Genomic DNA, 26,915 nt, shown 5'->3' on the forward strand with positions numbered 1-26,915 from the left:
CTTGGATAGTTCTCTTATCCTCTTTTATTTCTTCTTTATTTTACAGGTGTTTTTAGGATCTGTTATCATAGCCCTACCCTCTGAAAAGAAAGGGATAATAGGCCTGAGACTCTCCAAGGATCCCTTGATGCATAACTAGAAATTGATGCACAAGCAATGTAGACAATTCTCCACATTAAGCCTACTTTTCAAACTTCCCTTGATTCAAATGGCATAATATCAGTTTTTAAATAGCAAAATTTATGTGATTATCACAAGTAGAACTGTTACTAGGCAATGAGGCAGCAGCCTGAGTTTTAGCCCTAAGTATTCCATAGATTTCTTATGATTGTGGGAGTTATTTAACCTCTCTGTAGTGTGGGTTGGTTCATCTTTTATAATAATTACAATAACTAATATTTATAGAATCACTTTTATTAACATTAACCCAGAAAAGTTCTACAACTCTCTAAGGGAGGTAGAAATTGCAATTTTTACTTTATACATTAGAAGAAAGAAACTCAGAATGATTAGATGCCTTGTTTAAGATTATAAATGTATGAAGTAGCTAACAAATGGAAAAGGTAAAACAATGTAAATCTTCTGATCAGATGCCTGCTGTTCTTTTCAAAGCATTTTTCTGCTTCTAAAAATCATAATCTGTAAAATAATAAAGTTTTCTTTCAACTACAAAATTTCATTATTCTATGAAGTGAAAAGTTTTGCAGATTGGTAATTTAAAGATGTGGGGAGGTCAGCTGCTTGGAGCCTAACCTATGGAATAAGGTGACCAGTAAAAGAGTCATTGATATAATTTCACTGATAGTGTGCAAAAACTGAGGTGTTTTCTGATTATAAAATAATGGATTTGGTTTCCAATGTTCCTGAAACTTTAAAAAAGACACTTAGAGATCCAAGATTATACAGTGAAAAGCCTATGAAGTAACTTTAGTGTCAGATAGGCATAAGTTTGGGTTCCACTTATTCTGTGTGGCTTTGAGAGACTAATTTCATTTTTTTCAACTTCAATTTTCTCATGTGTAGAGAAATATACTAATATATATCAATCTGCCTCAAAGGGTTATAATCACTAGTAGATAATATAACACTGAGTCAAACTGACTAGCAGAGTAGAATAGATAATCAATGGAACTGGGTTCTATCACCCCAAATATGAACAAAGCATATATGCTTTTCTGAAAGTTAGGAAACAATTAATGAAAAGGCTGAGCAGTGTCTACTATAATAAAGTTAGACTATAGAAATATAATCAGATTATATTATCCAATAGTTAAACTTCAAGTCAAATTTTTCATAAAATGTATTTTGAAAAGCAATTGTAGGATATACCTTTGAGTGGTTAAAGAATCAATCCCTTTTCATAATATACAATATCGATCATTCAGAGAAGACTTTTAGGAAATCTGATTTTAAATCCTAGAGCTTGTCTGAGCCACTGTAGAGCCCACTGGTAGAGACATGGAGGATTTCTTTAAGTCCTTCTACAGACTTGATTTTACTTCTGACTTAAAACGTTAGGTCTCTAGTTAGAAACTATGATTACTTTTGCAAAATTCTGGTGAACCCGATACTTAGTTCTTCTCTCATTTGTCAGATTTGAAAAGTTCCCTGGCAGTTCATGTGAGAGAATAAAGCCTGCTGCCATGTTCTATCCTACTGACATCATCATTTACTTACAGATCTTATGACTTGTGCTAGATGTAGAGAATATAAAGAATTTTAGGTACGGTCTTGAGATTCTTGTCATGCATTTGGAAAGGTAGAGCAAAAGTATAAAAGTAAGTAGCTATACAAATGAATCTAGGCTAAATGTCAACCAAATGGTTCAGGCAAGCCTGTACTGTGTACAAACCTGGACACTGGAAGCATGTAAATAAAGGAATTGGCACAACAGGGCTCTGATGGTGGTAGGAAAGGCTTACTATAGAAAGTAAACTTTTGGCAGGGCATTTCCAAAAAGGGGATAATATGAGTAAATCATAATGGTAGTAAGATACAAAAATTTGGCTTAAGAGGAGAATAGTAGAAAATCCATTTGAAGATGTTGATAGAAATTATACTTTAGAGGATCCTGAATGATGGGCTGAAAAAAAATTCTGAAGGAAATATAAGGAATAGAAGAAAATATATTATTGAGATTTCTCAGAACTCTTAAAAACTTTACATCATGGCTGATACTATAGGATCCTGAAGAACTAAGAGCTCGTTTCTGCTCCTGATCTTCAGTCTCCAATTTAGCTTCTTAGCATAAAATAATTACAAGTTTATTACAGAAAAATTAGAATATATTGTAAAGCTAAAAGAAGTCTGTAAAATCCACAAGGTCATGTTCCAGAAACTTTTCTGTCTAACACACACACACACACACACACACACACACACACACGTGGAGATTCTACCTCCAGAAGGCTAAACTGGGATTCTGAAGTCTGATTATGTGTATTAAACTACCCTGAGACTATTTACAGAAAGGTTTTGGCTGAAATCCTTTATGTGGTGCAGAGGATGGGTGTGAAAAAATGTCACAGAGCAGGAATCAGCAAACTTCTAATGTAAAGAACAGGATAGTAAACATTTTAGGCCTTGTGGGCATATAGTTTCTGTTGCAGCTACTCAACTCTGCCATCGTAGTGTGAAAGCATTTAAGGACAATTTATAAATGAATGATTGTGACTATGTTCCAATGAAACTTTATTACAGAAACTGAAATTTCATAAAATTTTCAGATGTCAAGAAATATCACAGTTATCATAGTATCAAATAAGCTTCTGTTTTAGGAGCAGCAGAAGCCAACATAGATACCAATATTCTCACACACAGCAACAGGAACAGAGAGAGTGGGAAGGATTCCTAAAAGGGGGTGCTCTGCTAGAGTAGAAAACTAGAGAATATTTATGAGCAAAAATTACTTAACTTCTGGGCATTCCCGGGAACAGTTTAAGGATTTCACAGAGACTGACTTATGTAAGCTAAGGGCACAAACTAGTAAAGTTTTAGGTTTTATTACTGATAAGATTCCATTAGTATCTATGAACTGGTGAGGTCTGAAGAAATTCAGGTTACAAACAACAAATATGTGTGAGTGTGTGTATATAATGTATATGTTATACAACTATAAGGCCATTTTGTATATATTGTTAAACAACCTGCTTTTTAACAGAATATATTAACATATGATAAACATTTTTTATGTCAATAAATATTTACCCATAACATCACTAGTCTCATCTGTACCTCCAGTCACACACACTCTCACTCTTCATCCTTTCTATACCAGTTTTTATAATTGCTTACTCTAGACATCTTCGGATCTGTGTTTGATACCATGGTAAGTGTTGATCTTATTTACTCGTTTACTTTTTACCTTAATTATCCTACTTTATAATGTTTGAGTGCCTTAAATCACCATAGAAATATGTGTTTGTATATTTTAATAAAAATCATCAGAAATCAGGAATACTTAGTTGTCTTCAAGGAATGTAATTATTTAAAAGAAGCAAATATTGTGACCCTGGTTAGAATAGTATTATAAAATGGCCAAAGCATAAGGTTGCCAAAATTAGAAAGCAATGACTTATTACTGATACTGGTATATCAGTAATAAGTTTTATTATTTACAGGGCATCATAGCTCTTCCTCCTCGAAATAAAAGATAGTGACTCTTGGAATAGTAGGACATGGTCTGCATGGTTGGAAATAAACACTGAAACAATGGGTATGATTGAATGGGCACAGGACAATAATGAATTGAAATATTTCTATAATAATTTTTATTAAAATTATCAGGTTGCACACCACAACAAAACAAAACAAAAATTTGCATGCATGCTGAATGTGTTTTAAGAAACACATTACTGAGCACTGATGTATGGATTTAACTCAAGTATTACGTCTTAAAAAGGCTATTTGCCTAACCTTTATATAACTTACTCTGATAGGAAGTACGGATCCGTTTCGTTAAATCAGGATAAAAGTTAGACAGGCCACGCATGCAAAAGTTGTCTTTGGAACATGCCAGAACACCAGCATCAGCAGCAGGCAGAAGAAAGAGAAAAAAAGTCTAAAGTGAAAGGAAGTGATATCATACCAGAATCTAGAACAGCCAAGATGAAGAAATTGCAGCAAGATTAGGTAATTAAATTAGAAGGAGATATTAATAAAATAAATCAATTATAAAGTAAGAGGGGATAGATGAATGATGAGAATGTGGTAGTAATTTTAATATTTATTTAAATATTTAATATAAAAATATTTGTAAATATTTATTTTTATCTTATTTAAATGTCTTATAAAAGTAGATGGCATATTTTCCTTATATGTTTTTACAAAATACACTTCTTTGGCTTGTAACTAATATGTATAAATTATTTCATTAATATAAAAATGATTATCTTTAATCCTTCAGCAATTAAAAAGAAAGCTAAAGATTTCAGTCTTTAATACTTCATTGTTATAAAGTGAGTTCTCATTGCGTCATCTTGTACACTAAACACAAACCGAGTTTATAACTTCACAGATTTTCCTGATTTTAAAGTCATCAATGTTCTAAGCTCTAGTAGTAACTGTCAAGGTTCAAACAGTTTAATTTAAATTAAACAACAATTGTATTACCTTTGTCAAAATACATACTTTTTTTTGCCCCACTGTATATATTCAGCAAGTGATTTAGATGTTGTCATAGGATTCGCAGCTTTTCTGATTATATTGGTGCTTTTAGCATTGCAAACTGAACACCTGAAATATGGTAATTATGACTGAAGAACTAAATTTTTAATTATAAATAGCCTACTGCCCCCCTAACACCTTTCTATCCTAGAGTCCATCAACTTCAAACTTGTCTTTCCCAATCATGAGGAAACCTCACGTTATGTGAATGTACAGTTGCTTTTTATTTTGTCTTCCTTTCAAAATCTAGTAGGAAAGATTCCTTTCAAAATCTAGAGGCAAAATCTCTAGACTTTGAAATTTCTAGCTCTCCTAAAATACTGCTAAAAGTTGAGATCCCTCACTAAAAACCCTTGGTTTCTGAAAGAGAAAATTTGTGTCTCTCAAAAGGGTCTAAACTGGTAATTTGGAAATGATTGAGTTTTGCAAAAGAAAGTTAACAAGAAGAGTTTCAGTATAACAAATTTCATTAGTCCAAAAAGGAAATTCATTTATTATCACATTTGGATGTTAAATTTGACATACCTGCCACTTGGAAAATAACACCTACCATCATGTACCCCTTTTATTTTTTATTATATTTTTCTATGGTTATATTTAGTAATATCAATATTCAATAAATTATTTTAAATAATAAAATGTAAAAATTTTATTTTATTTACTTATTTAAACAATTTAAAAAGTTATTATTATTATTATTATTATTATTAGAGATGGGGGTCACACTATGTTACCTAGACTGCTCTCGAATTCCTGGCCTCAAGAAATCCTCTCACCTTGGCCTACCAAAGTACTGGAATTACAGGCATGAGCCACCATATCTGGCCCAAAGTAGAAGATTTTAAAGGATTGTCTAAAATAACACTTAATATTATAGAAGCATTTTCATCTGCAACCTTTTGGCCTAATTTTTTTTTTTATCAACTGGACTGTCAATGGACAGAAAATATGCAAAACTATGGCAGTGTTTATAAAGCCAACTATTTGGATATATACTAAAATTTCAGTAAAACTTTGGATAATTGGCATATCAAAGTTTGGCATTAAATCCTAATTACCTTAAGTTTATTTTCTTTTATAGTTAAATACATCAATTTATTGATCCTGCCAAGAAAAATGCCATCTGTCATAGTACTTAAAAAATGTTAATGAAAAATGTTTATTGAATTGTGAAAATACCTCCAGGAAGGTCATCATCCAACAAGGAAAGGTGTCAGCTACAATATGGAATTAATTTAAAAAATTAAATGTAGTAAATAACCTAAAATTATCTTTTTAAAGGGACCAGATATTTTAGAAGAAAGTTAACCTGTTTAACACAACCATTGCAAGCAGTTTTTTCAGATACAGAGCCCTAATTTTTGTAGCATTTTTACATTTAATAGCTTCTTATTTTCTGTTATTTCTTAGGAATTAAACCTAAGAAAGTTGAGATGCTTCCTAACTTCAATAGCAAATTGAAGTTTAAACATACACACACCTAATCATTTCAAAGATTCTCACAATGTTCCTGCCCAATTTATTTTACTTACATGATTTTGTAAATTATGTCAATTTTATTTTGCCATGCATTTGAATAGTATCAGAGAAGAAAGACAAGAAATCTAAAAGTAAGAACACAGATGACCAAATCAAGTTCATAACTCATCTTGTTTTATCTCCTACCTGCAATGAACTGTTTGTTTTTTCGAGGAGATCGTGGTTGTCGCTGGTATAAGTCACTTGATCTATATAGGTCAATGGTCCCCATGCTTAACAGTACTGTCTTCTGTATAAAATCCACCACAGCCAACCCATTGCAGTTCCCAAATGCAACTCTAAGAGAGAAAAAAATATGCAACCAGAATGTATCACAAGAAGCATGATTATTTTATCTTCAAATCAATCATAGGATTATTGAAAAGTAATGTCTTCGGGTTGGGGAAGTTGGGCAGTGATTTGTGTAAAGTCAAGAAGGATGCCTTGCCTTTATGATGGATAAACTGTCTTCGTATAATAGGCATACAATTTACTGCAAAAAAAGATGATCGGCAATTATATTTTGCCAGCAGTTTTATCATGTAAGTTGTGATTACCCAATCCGCTCTTTAAACTAGACCTTAGGTTTTCACAGAAGAATCACACAAAATCTTTTTGCTATGCAAGGGGGAGATAGGTTAAGAAATGTCAGTAGCTAAAGATGTTTACGTACGTAATTAGATGCCTTTTTCAAATAAAATTATAATTACTAGACTCCAAATTAATTATCTTCTGAAAGAGAGAAAAATAAACATTAACTTCATATATCAAAGGCATCGACACTATATTGGAAATGAGGAGATACAAAAAGTTAAATGTTTCTTACTTTTGTGCTCTTTATATTGTGCCCCTTTCAAAGGATAAAGAGACCATTTGATTAATTACTTAACTAAATCCCCTGAGAAATTTTAAAAAGACAGCTCTTCTAAGTAGGCATTTTGATTGTCTTAACCATTAGGCACACATTAACTCTCATTTTTCTCCATTTACAACATGCCCTCTAGCTGAACAATTCTGTCTGTACTCTCTGCTTCATAAACTAAATAAACACTAGTTACATGAATGTTGTTTTGCTTGTTTTATATACGTTCCATGTTGTATTATTATTTAGATTGAATCTTGTTTACAAACCATCTGCTTACTCTTAAAATGGTTCTTTCCACTTCACCACACAAGTTAAAACACAACAACAACAACACCTCTACCCATACTATATGTTTTGCTAATTCACATAGAGCTCTACATCTTCCAGTAAGACAAACTTTGGAAACTGAAAAAAAGTATTGTTATACTGGTCAGATCTGGGTTTAATTCTCATCTATATCACTTACAGGATACGTCACTTTGAGAAAAATTAATGAATCTTGCGTGGCCTTAGCTTCTTTATAATGATAATTACACGTCTACGTTTATCTGGTGCACAGAGCTTTTATGAGTGTCAAATCAGAAAATTATTTTTAAAGTACACTGAAATTTTTCCATGCAAAAAAGAATTGATCTTAATATTATAAGTAAATGCAATATTATACATGTTACCAGTTTAAATTAGTATCTTTTTTTATCATTTAGAGTATCTTTTTTTTTATTATTATACTTTAGGTTTTAGGGTACATGTGCACAATGTGCAGGTTTGTTACATATGTATCCATGTGCCATGTTGATTTCCTGCACCCATTAACTCGTCATTTAGCATTAGGTATATCTCCTAATGCTGTCCTTCCCCCTTCCCCCAACCCCACAACAGTCCCCGGAGTGTGATGTTCCCATTCCTGTGTCCATGAGTTCTCATTGTTCAATTCCCACCTATAAGTGAGAACATGTGGTGTTTGGTTTTTTGTCCTTCCGATAGTTTACTGAGAATGATGTTTTCGAGATTCATCCATGTCCCTACAATGGACACGAACTCATCATTTTTTATGGCTGCATAGTATTCCATGGTGTATATGTGCCACATTTTCTTAATCCAGTCTATCGGTATTGGACATTTGGGTTGGTTCCAACTCTTTGCTATTGTGAATAGTGCCGCAATAAACATACCTGTGCATGTGTCTTTATAGCAGCATGATTTATAGCCCTTTGGGTATGTACCCAGTAATGGAATTGCTGGGTCAAATGGTATTTCTAGTTCTAGATCCCTGAGGAATCGCCACACTGACTTCCACAATGGTTGAACTAGTTTACAGTCCCACCAACAGTGTAAAACTGTTCCTATTTCTCCACATCCTCTCCAGCACCTGTTGTTTCCTGATTTTTTAATGATGGCCATTCTAACTGGTGTGAGATGGTATCTCATTGTGGTTTTGATTTGCATTTCTCTGATGGCCAGTGATGATGAGCATTTCTTCATGTGTTTTTTGACTGCATAAATGTCTTCTTTTGAGAAGTGTCTGTTCATGTCCTTTGCCCACTTTTTGATGGGGTTGTTTGTTTTTTTCTTGTAAATTTGGTTGAGTTCATTATAGATTCTGGATATTAGCCCTTTGTCAGATGAGTAGGTTGCAAAAATTTTCTCCCATTCTGCAGGTGGCCTGTTCACTCTGATGGTAGTTTCTTTTGCTGTGCAGAAGCTCTTTAGTTTAATTAGATCCCATTTGTCAATTTTGGCTTTTGTTGCCATTGCTTTTGGTGTTTTAGACATGAAGTCCTTGCCCATGCCTATGTCCTGAATGGTATTGCCTAGGTTTTCTTGTAGGATTTTAATGGTTTTAGGTCTAACATTTAAGTCTTTAATCCATCTTGAATTAATTTTTGTATAAGGTGTAAGGAAGGGATCCAGTTGCAGCTTTCTACATATGGCTAGCCAGTTTTCCCAGCACCATTTATTAAATAGGGAATCCTTTCCCCATTTCTTGTTTTTGTCAGGTTTGTCAAAGATCAGATAGTTGTAGATATGCAGCATCATTTCTGAGGGCTCTGTTCTGTTCCATTGATCTATGTCTCTGTTGTGGTACCAGTACCATGCTGTTTTGGTTGCTGTAGTCTTGTAGTATAGTTTGAAGTCAGGTAGCGTGATGCCTCCAGCTTTGTTCTTTTAGCTTAGGATTGACATGGCTATGCGGGCTCTTTTTTGGTTCCATATGAACCTTAAAGTAGTTTTTTCCAATTCTGTGAAGAAAGTCATTGGTAGCTTGATGGGGATGGCATTGAATCTATAAATTACCTTGGGCAGTATGGCCATTTTCACGATATTGATTCTTCCAACCCATGAGCATGGAATGTTCTTCCATTTCTTTGTATCCTCTTTTATTTCATTGAGCAGTGGTTTGTAGTTCTCCTTGAAGAGGTCCTTCACATCCCTTGTAAGTTGGATTCCTAGGTATTTTATTCTCTTTGAAACAATTGTGAATGGGAGTTCACTCCTGATTTGGCTGTTTGTCTGTTATTGGTGTACAAGAATGCTTGTGATTTTTGTACATTGATTTTGTATCCTGAGACTTTGCTGAAGTTGCTAATCAGCTTAAGGCGATTTTGGGCTGAGACAATGGGGTTTTCTAGATATACAATCATGTCATCGGCAAACAGGGACAATTTGACTTCCTCTTTTCCTAATTGAATACCCTTTATTTCCTTTTCCTGCCTGATTGCCCTGGCCAGAAGTTCCAGCACTATGTTGAATAGGAGCGGTGAGAGAGGGCATCCTTGTCTTGTGCCAGTTTTCAGAGGGAATGCTTCCAGTTTTTGTCCATTCAGTATGATATTGGCTATGGGTTTGTCATAGATAGCTCTTATTATTTTGAGATACATCCCATCAATACCTAGTTTATTGAGAGTTTTTAGCATGAAGGGTTGTTGAATTTTGTCAAAGGCCTTTTCTGCATCTATTGAGATAATCATGTGGTTTTTGTCTTTGGTTCTGTTTATATGCTGGATTACATTTATTGATTTGTGTATGTTGAACCAGCCTTGCATCCCACGGATGAAGCCTACTTGATTATGGTGGATAAGCTTTTTGATGTGCTGCTGGATTCGGTTTGCCAGTATTTTATTGAGGATTTCTGCATCAATGTTCATCAAGGATATTGGTCTGAAATTCTCTTTTTTGGTTATGTCTCTGCCAGGCTTTGGTATCACGACGACGCTGGCTTCATAAAATGTGTTAGGGAGGATTCCCTCTTTTTCTATTGATTGGAATAGTTTCAGAAGGAATGGTACCAGTTCCTCCTTGTACCTCTGGTAGAATTCGGCTGTGAATCCATCAGGTCATGGACTCTTTTTGGTTGGTAAGCTATTGATTATTGCCACAATTTCAGAACCTGTTATTGATCTATTCAGAGATTCAACTTCTTCCTGGTTTAATCTTGGGAGGGTGTATTTGTCGAGGAATTTATCCATTTCTTCTAGATTTTTTAGTTCATTTGCATAGAGGTGTTTGTAGTATTCTCTGATGGTAGATTGTATTTCTGTGGGATCGGTGGTGATATCCCCTTTTTCATTTTTTATTGCATATATTTGATTCTTCTCTCTTTTCTTCTTTATTAGTCTTGCTAGCGGTCTATCAATTTTGTTGATCTTTTCAAAAAACCAGCTCCTGGATTCATTAATTTTTTGAAGGGTTTTTTGTGTCTCTATTTCCTTCAGTTCTGCTCTGATTTTAGTTATTTCTAGCCTTCTGCTAGCTTTTGAATGTGTTTGCTCTTGCTTTTCTAGTTCTTTTAATTGTGACATTAGGGTGTCAATTTTGGATCTTTTCTGCTTTCTCTTGTGGGCATTTAGTGCTATAAATTTCCCTCTACACACTGCTTTGAACGTGTCCCAGAGATTCTGGTATGTTGTGTCTTTGTTCTTGTTGGTTTCAAAGAACATCTTTATTTCTGCCTTCATTTCATTATGTACCCAATAGTCATTCAGGAGCAGTTTGCTCAGTTTCCAGGTATTTGAGCGGTTTTGAGTGAGTTTCTTAATCCTCATTTCTAGTTTGATTGCACTGTGGTCTGAGAGACAGTTTGTTATAATTTCTGTTCTTTTACATTTGCTGAGGAGAGCTTTACTTCCAACTATGTGGTCAATTTTGGAATAGGTGTGGTGTGGTGCTGAAAAAAATGTATATTCTGTTGATGTGGGGTGGAGAGTTCTGTAGACGTCTATTAGGTCCACTTTGTGTAGAGCTGAGTTCAATTCCTGGATATCTTTGTTAACTTTCTGTCTCGTTGATCTGTCTAATGTTGACAGTGGGGTGTTAAAATCTCCCATTATTATTGTGTGGGAGTTTAAGTCCCTTTGTAGGTCACTCACGACTTGCTTTATGAATCTGGGTGCTCCTTTGTTGGGTGCATATATATTTAGAATAGTTAGCTCTTCTTGTTGAATTGATCCCTTTACCATTATGTAATGGCCTTCTTTGTCTCTTTTGATCTTTGTTGTTTTAAAGTCTATTTTATCAGAGACTAGGATTGCAACCCCTGCCTTTTTTTGTTTTCCATTTGCTTGATAGATCTTCCTCCATCCCTTTATTTTGAGTCTACGTGTGTCTCTGCACGTGAGATGGGTTTCCTGAATACAACACACCAATGGGTCCTGACTCCTTATCCAGTTTGCCAGTCTGTGTCTTTTAATTGGAGCATTTAGCCCATTTACATTTAACATTAATACTGTTATGTGTGAATTTGCTCCTATCATTATGATGTTAGTTGGTTATTTTGCTCGTTAGTTGATGCAGTTTCTTCCTAGCCTCGATGGTCTTTACAATTTGGCATGATTTTGCAGTGGCTGGTACTGATTGTTCCTTTCCATGTTTAGTGCTTCCTTCAGGAGCTCTTTTAGGGCAGGCCTGGTGGTGACAAAATCACTCAGCGTTTGCTTGTCTGTAAAGTATTTTATTTCTCCTTCACTTATGAAGCTTAGTTTGGCTGGATGTGAAATTCTGGGTTGAAAATTCTTTTCTTTAAGAATGTTGAATATCAGCCCCCACTCTCTTCTGGCTTGTAGAGTTTCTGCCGAGAGATCAGCTGTTAGTCTGATGGGCTTCCCTTTGTGGGTAACCCGACCTTTCTCTCTGGCTGCCCTTAACATTTTTTCCTTCATTTCAACTTTGGTGAATCTGACAATTATGTGTCTTGGAGTTGCCCTTCTCAAGGAGTATCTTTGTGGCATTCTCTGTATTTCCTGAATCTGAATGTTGGCCTGCCTTGCTAGATTGGGGAAGTTCTCCTGGACAATATCTTGCAGAGTGTTTTCCAACTTGGTTCCATTCTCCCCGTCATTTTCAGGTACACCAATCAGACGTAGGTTTGGTCTTTTCACATAGGCCCAAATTTCTTGGAGGCTTTGTTCATTTCTTTTTATTCTTTTTTCTCTAGACTTCCCTTCTCGCTTCATTTCATTCATTTCATCTTCCTTCAGCGATACCCTTTCTTCCAGTTGATCGCATCTGCTACTGAGGCTTCTGCAATCTTCGCGTAGTTCTCGAAACTTGGCTTTCAGCTCCATCAGCTCCTTTAAGCCCTTCTCTCCATTGGTTATTCTAGTTATCCATTCTTCTAATTTTTTTTCAGAGTTTTTAACTTCTTTGCTATTGTTTTGAATTTCCTCCCATAGCTCAGAGTAGTTTGATCGTCTGAAGCCTTCTTCTGTCAACTCGTCAAAGTCATCCTCCATCCAGCTTTGTTCCGTTGCTGGTGAGGAACTGCATTCCTTTGGAGGAGGAGAGGTGCTCTGCTTTTTAGAGTTTCCAGTTTTTCTGCTCTGTTTTTTCCCCATCTTTGGGGTTTTATCTACTTTTGGTCTTTGATGATGGTGATGTACAGATGGGTTTTTGGTGTGGATGTCCTTTCTGTTTGTTAGTTTTCCTTCTGCCAGACAGGACCCTCAGCTGCAGGGAGTTTGGAGTTTGCTAGAGGTCCCCTCCAGACCCTGTTTGGCTGGGTGTCAGCAGCAGTGGCTGCAGAACAGCGGATTTTCGTGAGACCACAAATTCAGCTGTCTGATAGTTCCTCTGGAAGTTTTGTCTCAGAGCAGTACCCGGCCGAGTGAGGTGTCAGTCTGTCCCTACTGGGGGGGGTGCCTCCCATTTAGGCTGCTCAGGGGTGAGGGACCCACTTTAGGAGGCAGTCTGTCCGTTCTCAGATCTCCAGCTGCGTGCTGGGAGAACCACTACTCTCTTCAAAGCTGTCAGTCAGACAGGGACATTTAATTTTGAGGAGGTTCCTGCTGACTTTTGGTTTGTCTGTGCCCTGCCCCCAGAGATGGAGCCTACAGAGGCAGGCAGGCCTCCTTGAGCTGTGGTGGGCTCTACCCAGTTCGAGCTTCCTGGCTGCTTTGTTTACCTAAGCAAGCCTTGGCAATGGCGGGCGCCCCTTCCCCAGCCTTGCTGATGCCTTGCAGCTTGATCTCAGACTGCTGTGCTAGCAATCAGCGAGACTCCGTGGGCATAGGACCCTCCGAGCCAGGTGCGGGATACAATCTCCTAGTGTGCCGTTTTCCAGGCCCGTTGGAAAAGCGCAGTATTAGGGTGGGACTGACCCAATATTCCAGGCGCCATCTGTTACCCCTTTCTTTGACTAGGAAAGGGAACTCCCTGACCCCTTGCGCTTCCCGAGTGAGGCAATGTCTCGTCCTGCTTTGGCTCATGCACAGTGCGCTTCACCGACTGTCCTGGACCAACTGTTTGGCACTCCCTAGTGTGATGAAACTGGTACCTCAAACAGAAATGCAGAAATCACCCGTCTTCTGTGTCGCTCAGGCTGGGAGCTGTAGACGGGAGCTGTTCCTATTCGGCCATCTTGGCTCCACCCCCAAATTAGTATCTTTAAACTTTTTATGTTAAAATATAGCAAATTACTTCTGCTCACAGACACAATAGAGTTTCTAAATGCAATAATGACTGAAAAAATGTAGGCAACTAGGATGCATGATACTCTATATACCATAAATAATTATTTTTGTCTTGGAATTAAAAATAAGAATACTGAGAAGTTATAGCTTAGGGCCGGGGAAGTCAGGTAGTAGTTGTCAGAAAGTTGGTAAAGAGACAAGATTTAATCTCCTATTTTAAATTACTAGAAAATTGGGCAAAAATATATTAAACAACAGTTTTCACATATTGGTCAACAGGCAACATAGAATAAGATGAGAGAAGGATAGCAACCAAGGTAATACATTTCACAAATGTTCTGTGTTAGTGACTGAAGATAGTTCCCAGGCTTGGGTACAGGAAACTAGAACTCAAAGAGAGATTGATGGTCTTATTTAGTTGAGGAGGCAGAGATAAGAGACTGAGACTACAAAAACAGCTACAACTAATAAGGCAAAATAAACTGCATAGAGAGAGAATACCAGAGATTTGCAGAAAGATGTCCTTGAGACTTCGGCTGTGTACTAGTCTGTGCATCCATGTGCAGAAGCTACTCAAGGCCTATAAAAGAGCCACCAAAAAGATAAGGCAGAACAATTCCCAGAGCTCACACAAGGCTAGGAATATTTTATGTTACTACCAATGAAACTGCAGAGCTCTCCTAATACATGGAACAGCAGATGTAGGAGTGTCACTTCAGTAGCGAGACAAATTAGCTACAGATTCCAAGTAATTTAATTTCATTCCAGGAAAAAATTGAACACTACTAAAGAAAGGCACAAAATACCACCAAAAACGTAAAATTCACAATATCCAGTATATAAAAAGTAGCAGGCATATAAACAGTCAGGAAAATATGATAACCAGAGGAAAAAATAACTCAATAGAAACACATACAGAAATGAAAGAGATGATAAAACTAGCAGATGGAAAATATTGAAAGTGCTTTTAAAAGCATATTACAGATAATCAGGAAAGTTGAGGAAAATACAAATGTGACAAACGAAGGAATGGAAGACATAAAAAAGCCTTAGAGATATAAATGTATATGAAATTTAAACATTATCTGCACATTAGACATTATAGTAGAAAAGAATAGAGAATGCTATCTTCTGAATGTTTGTGATTTCCCAAAATTAATACATTAAAACTTAACCCCCAAGATGATTGTATTAAGAGGTGGGAACTTTGGAAGGTGACTAGGTCATGAAAATGGAGCTCTCATGGATAAAATTAGGGCCCTTATGAAAGAGGCCCTAGAGAGCTGCCTCACCCCTTCCATTATGTGATGATGAATTTAGAAGTACTATCTATAAGGAAGAGGTTCTCACCAGACATCAAATCTACTGGTGCCTTGATATTAGACTTCTCAGCCTTCAGAATTGTCAGAAATAAATTTCTGTTGTTTATAAGCTAACCAATTTATAGTATTTTTGTTTACAACATCCCAGACTAAGACAGTGAACTTGAAGAAATAATAGAAATTAGCTGAAATGAAATGAGATTTTTAAAACTTTAAAAAACAAAACTCCATAATTGGAGTTTCAGAAAGGAAGAACAACAGAAAACATATTTGAAAAAATGATAGCCAGTTTAGATAAATGACAGACAAAATTTGAAGACAGTAGTAAGCCTGCAGATAATAGAAACTTAAAGATCCCAAGCAGAATAAGAATGAAGAAAAACAAAAAGGCATCATAATCATATTGCTGAAGACAACTAATAATAAAGAGAAAATGTTAAAAACTGGCAGATAAAAAAAGTATTTATTACATGTAAAAATTAAAATGATAAAATCATTTAGAAAATTAGATAAAACTATACAAACCAAAAGATACTGGAGTGGCATCTTTACAGTAAGAAATAAAAATAATGTCAACCTAAAATTGTATACCCAGCAAACACATCTTTCAAGCAGTGGAAAATAATTTTTGCAAAAAAACAAAAGCTGAAGGAATTCATCACTCACATAAATGGATTACAAAAATAATAAGAGAAGTCTTAGACAGAAAAAAATGATTCCAGATGGAAATATGGATCTCCAATATATAAGAAAGAGCAACAAAAATGTTAAATATGAAAATTAATATTAAAGACTTTTCTCATTTCTTTAAAGGATAATTGACTAAAGCAAAATTAATAACAATATATGGTGGGGATTATAACATATGGAAGTAAATTTATGACAATAATGCAAAAAACAGGAGGATAAATAGAAGTATGCTGTGGTAAAGTTATTAAAATATATGAAGAGTGGTATCATTCCATTTATTTATCTACTTATTTGATAATTCAAAGATACATATTGTAAGCCTGAGAGCAAACAAAAAAACTAAAAGAAGTATATCTAATAAATCAATAATGAAGATAAAACAGAATCATTAAAAGATATGCAATCTTTCCCTGAGAAGAAGGGAGAGAAAAAGAAGCCAAAAAAAAAAGGGGAGCGGGGGGACAAATAGCAAAACAAATTGGAAAATGTTTGGCTTAAACCCAATCACGTAGATAAGCATATTAATGTAAATGATTGAAACACTCCAATTATGGGCAGAGATTGCCTGAGTGGATAAAAACTAAGACCCAACTATATGGTGCCTGCAACAAATCCACTTTAAATATAAAGCAAAATGATGGAAAACATTTACAATGAAAACACTAATTTAAAAAATGCTGAAATGACTATATTAATATAGACAAAGTATATTTCAGAACAAGGAAATTGAGAGATATATAGGGAGAATGTTTAAGGAATCAATTTCTTAAGAAGATATAGCAATCCCAAATGTGGATTCATCTTACAATAAAGCTTCAAGATTCATGAAAACCAATAGAACTGAAAGGGAAAATAGACAAATCTATAATTAAGGTGTAGTATGCAAACATTCCTCTTTTAATAACTGATAGACTAATCAGAGAAAACAAATCAGTAAGGACATAGAATCTGTAAGTGACACTATGAACCTCCTTCATTGAACTAAAATTTATGGAACTCTTGAATCAACATTCATAGTGGCATTGCAATTATGAAATACATATGAATAAATTTAATAGCAAATGTGGAAAATCTGTACTTTAAAAATTATAATTATTGTTGAGAGAAATTAAAGAAGACTTAAGTAAATTGAAAGATGTACCTGCTTAATGATTAGAAAATTCAGTATTGTTAATTTTCCCCAAATTGATCTACAAATTCACAGCAATTTCAAACAAAATCCCAGCAGACTTTTTTTACTAAAGAAACTTAAAACACGATTGTAAAATATATAGAGAAATATAATAGACCTAGAATAGCTCAAACTGTTCTGAAAAATAAGAAAGTTTGAGGATACAGACTATATAATCTCAAGACTTAATTAAAAGTATAAGAATCAAGACAGGCTGGTATTGGTATAAAGACAGACCTAGATATTGATGGAACAGGTGAGTACCTGGAAATAAACTCACACACACATGGTCAAATAATATTTGACAAAAGTGCTAAGAAACATATATAATCTTCAACAAATGATGATGAAGCAATTGTATATTCATAAGTAAATAATTGACTGCTCTCTTACCTTGAGTTATAAGTCATGGCTTTTACCTACTTTCACTGGGGCTTCAGACTACTGCTCTGCATCCTGCCCCTGCTGTGACCTGACAGGCCTCTGATGCACCCTGTTGTCACTGGACCCATGTTACTTATATGTTCCATGCTATTACTATGTCTCATCACCCCTGGGACCAAGTCATCATGGCATGCCCCAAAGATGACACAGGTTCTTACTCTATAGGCAATCTGTATATGCCCAGGCCTCAGACATTGGTGTCAATGACAAATAAAAAAAAATGCACCTGTGCCCCAGACACCACCTCAGTTACATGTGCCTCTAACTACAGAGCCCCGGCTTCATGGCTGCTCTGGGCACCTGCACCGAGAACCAGCATTGCTGACTGTGCACCAGTGCCCAGGATCCCAACACCGCCACAGCTGCATGTGTGCCAGCACATCAGACTTGGTTCCAAGAGGAATCACTTTGGCTAGAACTTCCCTATATGAGATAAAAGTTGAATAGAAGAAACTCAGTAGCTTTCAATACTGAGGACCTTAACAGCCTTAACCACTATAGTTACTACAGACATCTGGAACTTTGGCTTCTGCCATGGATACCGGCAGTATTTGCCAACACTGACTTCGGCTGATTAAACTGCATTGAGACCATACCTCTGTCTTTCTTAACACACGAGATGTTGCACCCCATCCAGCTGGTGGCCTTGTAGCCATTCACAGCTGAAAGTATTTCCCCACTGTATCTACTTCAAAAAGATCATATCAGGTGACTTGTTGCCTCAAATATACAAACATCAATGCAAGTTCACTAAAAACACAAAAAAGCAGGGAATGATAACACTGGCTAAGGAACATAATAGCTATCCAGGAACTGACCTCAACAAAATGGAGATCTATTAGTTATCTGAAAAATGATTCAAAATAATTATTTTTCAAATTCAAAATAATTATTTTAATTTTTTTAAGGAAGCTAAAGCTGAGCAAGACACAAGAGTAAACAGACAACTCAAGAAACAACAGAAAATAATACCTGAATAAAATTTAAAGTTCAACAAAAAGAAATCACAAAAAAGAACCAAACAGAAATTCTGGAGCTAAAAGAATAATGAATGAAAGAAAAAATGCAATAGAGAGCTTTACTAGCTGACTTGATCAAGCAAAAGAAAGAATTTGAAAACTTGAAGACAGATCTTTTGAAATTATACTATCAGAGTAGAAAAAATAGATAAGAATAGAAAAGAGGAAAGAAACCCTATAGAACACTGAAAATAACAAAAAACAGAAAATAAATCCTTATGGAACACTATCAAGAGAACCAATAGTCACATTATGGGAGATTCAGAGAAGAGAGAGAAAGGGACAGAGAGTACCTTTAAAGAAATAATGGTTGAAAACTTTGATAACCTTGACAGAATTATACATATCCAGATTTATGAAGTTCAAAGGTTCCCAAACAGATTCAATCCAAAAGACAGCTTCACACAGACACATTATAATCAAACTGCCAAACAAAAAAAATTGAAAGCAGTAAGAGAACAGTAACTTGTTACATACAAGTGAACAGTCATAGTGCTAACAGAAGACTTCTCAGCAGAAACCATATAGTACCAGAGAATGGGATGATTTATTCAAAGCGCAAAAAGAAAAAAAAAAAACCTGCCCGCCAACAATACTGTATCTAGCAAAATTGTTCTTCAGAAATGAAGGAGAGATACTTTCACAGACAAACAAAAGTGATGATGAAGTTCATCACCACTAGACCTGTCTTACAAGAAATGCTAAAGGGATCTTAAATTAAGCTAAAATGGAAGGGTGTTAATTAGGAACATGAATTCATATAAAAGCATAAAATATACTTGTAAATGTAAATTTATAGTTAAATTCACAATATTGTAGTACTGAAATGATGGTGTATAAATCAACTTTAAGTCCAGTATAAAGGTTAAAAGACAAAAGTATTAAAAATAACTATAGGTATAATATTTTTTGTTTTGTTATTAAACTCACAATATAAAATATACATAAATATAAAATGTGTGCTGGAGGAGACTGACAGGTAAAACAGTAGAGATTTTGAATGAAATTGAAGTCGAGTTGCTATTATTTCTAAATAGACTGTTATTAACTATAAGATCTCCCACGTAAGCCTCATGGTAGCTGTAAAACAGAAACATAGTAGATATATAAGAGATAAAGAGAAAAGAATCAAAGCATATCACTACAGAAAATCAACAAAGCACAAGGGAACACAGCAAGCAAGAAAGAAAGGACAAAGAATCCATTAAAAATAACCAGAAAATAAAAATGGCATTGTAAATTTGTACCTACTAATCATTACCTTAAATGTAAATGGTTTAAATTCTCCAAACAAAAGGAAGAGTGGCTGAATGGATTAAAAATTAAGATCCAACTATATGCTGCCTACAAGAGATTAACTTTAGCCTTACACATAGGTTGAAAGTGAAGGGGTGAACATGAATTTCTATAAAAATGGAAGCAAAATAGAGCAGAGGTAGCTTAATTATATCAGAAAAGAATAGACTTTAAAAACTGTCATAAGACAAAGAGGATCATTATATAACAATAAAGAAGTCAATCCATCAAGAAGATATGACAACTATGAATACCTATGTGCCCAATATCAGAACACCTAAATATGTAAAGCAAATATTAACACAACTGAAGGGAGATACAAACAGCAATTCAATAAAAGTAGGGCATTTCAACACTCTCACTTTCAACAATAGATACATTGTCTAGACAAAAAATCAGTAAAGGAAACTGGACCTGAACTATGTGTTAGTGCAGATGGATCTAACGGACACATACAGAACATTCCATTCAACAGCAGAAGAATACACATTCTTCTCCAGCACATGTGAGACATTCTTCAGAACAGATAACATGTTAGACCAAATCTTAGCTGATTGAAATCATATCAAGTACCTTTCTTGATCACAATAGTATAAAACCAGAAATCAATAATAGGAAGAAAATTTTTAAATGCACAAATATCTCCTGCTCCACCATAGTAAGATGTGCTTGCTTCCCCTTCAGCTTCCACCATGATTCTAAGTTTCCTGAGGCCTCCCAGCTATGCTTCCAGCACAGCCTGCAGAACTGTGAGTAAATTAAACCTCTTCTCTTCATAAATTACCCAATCTCAAATATGTCTTTGTAGTAGTGTGAGAATGGACTAATACAATTTTAATTGATGTAGTAAAAGGATTTGACTGAATTCACAAGCCATTCATAATAAAAAGATTTCTTAGAAGAATCCAAGAGCAAGAATATAAAAGAATAAATTGATAAGCTACTTCAAAATTATATCCTCTATATATCCTTCAAAATTGTATCTCATATATATCAAAAAGTGTTCAATGTTTATGTTTTTTCTTAGCTCTGTATACTGATAGGGGCCAGAAGCAATGACAACAATAGAAATGAGCATCTATTGCACCAAGATATTGTTTTCTAAATAACATTCTCCAATAAAAGAAGACTAAGATAGCTGATTCCAGGGGTAGACTAAAGAATATACAAGATACACATGGAACATCACATTGTATTGGAAAATAACAAACTGCTAAAAAACGATGGGAACATATCAAAAGGACATAGAAGCCATTTTGATGGGGTTCCATGCGGTCAACTCTGGAAGAATTAGAGCATCACAGGCACAAATGATAGTAACAGATCTTAACTCACTGAATAAAATGCAAATCCATGATTTCATACTTATATAGTAAACAAGTAAATAAATGTTTATATAGAATAGGGAGTTATGGTCTCTTAATAGTAGAATCTAACTTATAAATATAGAAGGGATAACAGAATAACCAATGCATGCTAAAAGTAATGGGTGAAAGTTTGATGAGTAAGAAGTTTCCAAACTTTCAAATATCTCCCCATAAACTATTATCTATGAAGGGAAACAGCAACTTTATAGTGGAGAAACCTGGTAGATATCACCTTAACAAGCAATCAAAATTAGCACCACCAAAATTAGGACAATCCATGATCATGTACCTTCTGATAAGATAAGCTGAGAAGACATTACCTTGTTTCTGTGGTATTCCTGCCAAAACGCTTAATTTACTCTCATCATGAGGAAATATCAGACAAACTCAGCTGAGATACAGTTAACAATATAATTGGCTGTACTCTGAAAATATGAAGGTTAAAAAATAAATGCTGGGCCAGGCACAGTGGCTCACGCCCATAATCTCAGCACTTTGGGAGGCCTAGGTGGGTGGATCACATGAGGTCAGGAGTTCAAGGCCAGACTGGTCAACGTGGCAAAACACCATCTCTACTAAAAATACAAAAATTAGCTGGGTGTGGTGGTGCATGCCTGTAATCCTAGCTACTCAGGAGGCTGAGGCATGAGAATTGCTTGAACCCAGAAGGCGAAGGTTGCAGTTAGCTGAGATCGTGCCACTGCACTCCAGCCTGGGCAATACAGCAAGACTCCATCTAAAAAAAATGCTGAAGAACTGCCCCCGATTAAAGGAGATTAAGAAGAAATGAAAACTAAAAGCAATGCAAGATGCTGGATTTGATCCCAGTCTGTTCTGGGAATAGACAATATAAATTACATTATTGGGACATATCTAGAAACTTAATATGGTATGTGAAGTAGAAAATAGTCCTGAATCAATGTTGAATTTCTTAATTTAATAAATACACTATGCTTATGATGTAAAAATAAAGCTCTTCTTCTTAGGAAACATACATTGAAAGAGTAAGACCAGTTTTCAGTTCTTAAATTTGTTATATTATCTTTCCAAGTTCAGAGAAAACCCTCAATATGAGTGACTACTCATATTTTATCAAAAGCCCAATATCACAACATATCCAAAGGGGAACAAGACTGAATTTCAAAGGTTCTTACAAGAATCCTATTTCAGCAAAAGATTCTTAAACTAAAATGTGAGATATGCAATTTACTTCTAAACATAGACTCAAATGGCAAGTAACACAACTTAAGCTCTAAGGCTCTCACAGGCTAATATAAACAAACTGGCTAAATTAATCGTAAATAATAATGTACAACAGGTCACATTGCAATTGGTAGACCATTCTCCATTAGTACTTCACTGTACCGCACAGTCCTTTTAGTGAAGGCATTTACAGTTATGATTGTATAAAGAGACATCCCAGAACAGTAAAGCTTAGCGGCATCTCCCTACTTCGAGACTTTTCAGGGTAGTAGAGATAAAAAACCTCTCTTCTTCCCCAGAGAATATTTGCTTATGTTCCAGAGTAAAGATAAATGGGCAGTTCACCAGCAGACCTACATAAGATGTGAGTTTTTAAAACTTGGAGTTCCTCTTTTATTATGCACCCAACTGCACATGCAAGTACCATCGGCCATTCACCATGTTCCCCTGTGGGCTCAGGGAACTGATGGAAGATCTTGCACTAAGCTGCTGTTTTTGCTGTCACTAATAAATTGTCTTTGTTCTGACCCAGAGGACTATTTTCTGTTAATATATACATATACATATAATACTGTCGCAGGCAAATTTGCTATTTTCTAAGAGGGAAACATCTTAGACGCTTTACAGTTTCTGACTTAACAGTTGCCCCTTGATATGTTCTTCAAAAGAGTAAACAATTACCCTTGATTTCCTTCTCCTGCCTAATTGCTCTGGCCAGAAATTCCAACTCTATGTTGAATAGGAGTGGTGAGAGAGGGCATCCCTGTCTTGTGCCAGTTTTCAAAGGGAATGCTTCCAGTTTTTACCCATTCAGTATGATATTGGCTGTGGGTTTGTCATAGATAGCTCTTATTGAGATACGTCCCATCAATACCTAATTTATTGAGAGTTTTTAGCATGAAGCATTGTTGAATTTTGTCAAAGGCCTTTTCTGCATCTATTGAGATAATCATGTGGTTTTTGTCTTTGGTTCTGTTTATATGCTGGATTACATTTATTGATTTGTGTACGTTGAACCAGCCTTGCATCCCAGGGATGAAGCCCACTTGATCATGGTGGATAAGCTTTTCGATGTGCTGCTGGATTCGGTTTGCCAGTATTTTATTGAGGATTTCTGCATCAATGTTCATCAAGGATATTGGTCTAAAATTCTCTTTTCTGGTTGTGTCTCTGCCCAGCTTTGGTATCAGGATGATGCTGGCCTCATAAAATGAGTTAGGGAGGATTCCCTCTTTTTCTATTGGTTGGAACAGTTTCAGAAGGAATGGTACCAGCTCCTCCTTGTACCTCTGGTAGAATTTGGCTGTGAATCCATCTGGTCCTGGACTCTTTTTGGTTGGTATGCTATTGATTATTGCCACAATTTCAGAGCCTGTTATTGGTCTATTCAGAGATTCAACTTCTTCCTGGTTTAGTATTGGGAGGGTGTATGTGTCAAGGAATTTATCCATTTCTTCTAGATTTTCTAGTTTATTTGCATAGAGGTGTTTGTAGTATTCTCTGATGGTAGTTTGTATTTCTGTGGGATCAGTGGTGATATCCCCTTTATCATTTTTTATTGCATCTATTTGATTCTTCTCTCTTTTCTTCTTTATTAGTCTTGCTAGCAGTCTATCAATTTTGTTCATCTTTTACAAAAAAACAGCTCCTGGATTCATTAATTTTTTGAAGGGTTTTTGTGTCTCTATTTCCTTCAGGTCTCCTCTGATTTCAGTTATTTCTTGCCTTCTGCTAGATTTTCTTTTTTTTTTGAGACGGAGTCTTGCTCTGTCACCCAGGCTGGAGTGCAGTGGCGTGATCTCGGCTCACTGCCAGCTCCGCCTCCCGGGTTCATGCCATTCTCCTGCCTCAGCGTCTCCGAGTAGCTGGGACTACAGGCGACTGCCACCACGCCCGGCTAATTTTTTTGTATTTTTAGTAGAGACGGGGTTTCACCGTGGTCTCGATCTCCTGACCTCGTGATCTGCCCACCACGGCCTCCCAAAGTGCTGGGATTAGAAGCGTGAGCCACCACCCCCAGCCTCTGCTAGCTTTTGAGTGTGTTTGCTCTTGCTTTTCTAGTTCTTTTAATTGTGATGTTAGGGTGTCAATTTTAGATCTTTTCTGCTTTCTCTTGTGGGCACTTAGTGCTATAAATTTTCCTCTACACACTGCTTTGAATGTGTCCCAGAGATTCCGGTATGTTGTGGAAAGGGTATTCAATTAGCAAAAGAGGAAGTCACATCGTACCTGTTTGCAGATGACATGATTGCATATCTAGAAAACCCCATTGTCTCAGCCCAAAATCTCCTTAAGCTGATTGGCAACTTCAGCAAAGTCACAGGATACAAAATCGATGTACAAAAATCACAAGCATTCTTGTACACCAATAACAGACAAACAGAGAGCCAACTCATGAGTGAACTCCCATTCACAATTGCTTCAAAGAGAATAAAATACCTAGGAATCCAACTTACAAGGGATGTGAAGGACCTCTTCAAGGAGAACTACAAACCACTGCTCAATGAAATAAAAGAGGATACAAACAAATGGAAGAACATTCCATGCTCATGGGTTGGAAGAATCAATATCGTGAAAATGGCCATACCGCCCAAGGTAATTTACAGATTCAATGCCATCCCCATCAAGCTACCAATGACTTTCTTCACAGAATTGGAAAAAACTACCTTAAAGTTCATATGGAACCAAAAAAGAGCCCGCATCGCCAAGTCAATCCTAAGCCAAAAGAACAAAGCTGGAGGCATCATGCTACCTGACTTCAAACTATACTACAAGGCTACAGTAACCAAAACAGCATGGTACTGGTACCACAACAGAGACATAGATCAATGGAACAGAACAGAGCCCTCAGAAATGATGCCACATATCTACAACTATCTGATCTTTGACAAACCTGACAAAAACAAGAAATGGGGAAAGGATTCCCTATTTAATAAATGATGCTGGGAAAACTGGCTAGCCATATGTAGAAAGCTGAAACTGGATCCCTTCCTTACACCTTATACAAAAATTAATTCAAGATGGATTAAAGACTTAAATGTTAGACCTAAAACCATTAAAATCCTACAAGAAAACCCAGGCAATACCATTCAGGACATAGGCGTGGGCAAGGACTTCACGTCTAAAACACCAAAAGCAATGGCAACAAAAGCCAAAATTGACAAATGGGATCTAATTAAACTAAAGAGCTTCTGCACAGCAAAAGAAACTACCATCAGAGTGAACAGGCAACATACAGAATGGGAGAAAATTTTTGCAACCTACTCATCTGACAAAGGGCTAATATCCAGAATCTATAATGAACTCAAACAAATTTTCAAGAAAAAAACAAACAACCCCATCAAAATGTAGGCGAAGGACATGAACAGACACTTCTCAAAAGAAGACATTTATGCAGCCAAAAAACACATGACAAAATGCTCATCATCACTGGCCATCAGAGAAATGCAAATCAAAACCACAGTAAGATACCATCTCACACCAGTTAGAATGGCCATCATTAAAAAGTCAGGAAACAACAGGTGCTGGAGAGGATGTGGAGAAATAGGAACACTTTTATACTGTTGGTGGGACTGTAAACTAGTTCAACCATTGTGGAAGTCAGTGTGGCGATTCCTCAGGGATCTAGAACTAGAAATACCATTTGACCCAGCCATCCCATTACTGGGTATATACCCAAAGGACTATAAATCATGCTGCTATAAAGGCACATGCACACGTATGTTTATTGCAGCACTATTCACAATAGCAAAGAATTGGAACCAACCCAAATGTCCAACCACGATAGACTGGATTAAGAAAATGTGGCACATATACACCATGAATACTATGCAGCCATAAAAAAATGATGAGTTCATATCCTTTGTAGGGACATGGATGAAACTGCAAAACATCATTCTCAGTAAACTATCGCAAGGACAAAAAACCAAACACCACATGTTCTCACTTATAGGTGGGAATTGAACAATGAGAACTCATGGACACAGGAAGGGGAACATCACACTCCGGGGACAGTTGTGGGGTGGGGGGAGGGGGGAGGGACAGCATTAGGAGATACACCTAATGCTAAATGACGAGTTAATGGGTGCAGGAAATCAACATGGCACATGGATACATATGTAACAAACCTGCACATTGTGCACATGTACCCTAAAACCTAAAGTATAATAATAAAAAATAAAAAATAAAAAAAAATAAAAAAACAAACAACCCCATCAAAAAGTCAGCGAAGGACATGAACAGACACTTCTCAAAAGAAGACATTTATGCAGCCGAAAAACACATGAAAAAATGCTCATCATCACTAGCCATCAGAGAAATGCAAATCAAAACCACAATGAGATACCATCTCACACCAGTTAGAATGGCCATCATTAAAAAGTCAGCAAACAACAAGTTCTGGAGAGGATGTGGAGAAATAGGAACACTTTTACACTGTTGGTGGGACTGT

The 26,915-nt window shown here is 36.0% G+C and overlaps 1 protein-coding gene across 4 annotated transcripts in view; it reads right to left on the reverse strand.

The window, feature by feature from the left end:
• The window catches only part of STXBP5L (syntaxin binding protein 5 like), a 509,439-nt gene that overhangs the window by 143,956 nt on the left and 338,568 nt on the right, over positions 1 to 26,915 (reverse strand). For 3 of the 4 annotated variants that reach the window (XM_030802184.1, XM_030802185.1, XM_030802186.1), the window contains 2 exons: positions 6,331 to 6,482; positions 3,931 to 4,002 (listed from right to left, as the gene is read on the reverse strand). In XM_030802184.1, the coding sequence (XP_030658044.1) occupies positions 3,931 to 4,002; positions 6,331 to 6,482 (224 nt within the window). The remainder of the gene's footprint in view (positions 1 to 3,930; positions 4,003 to 6,330; positions 6,483 to 26,915) is intronic. The other variant, XM_012501087.2, reaches the window with a different exon arrangement.

This window comes from Nomascus leucogenys, chromosome 21 (assembly GCF_006542625.1).
Source record: "Nomascus leucogenys isolate Asia chromosome 21, Asia_NLE_v1, whole genome shotgun sequence".
Lineage (NCBI taxonomy): Eukaryota > Metazoa > Chordata > Mammalia > Primates > Hylobatidae > Nomascus > Nomascus leucogenys.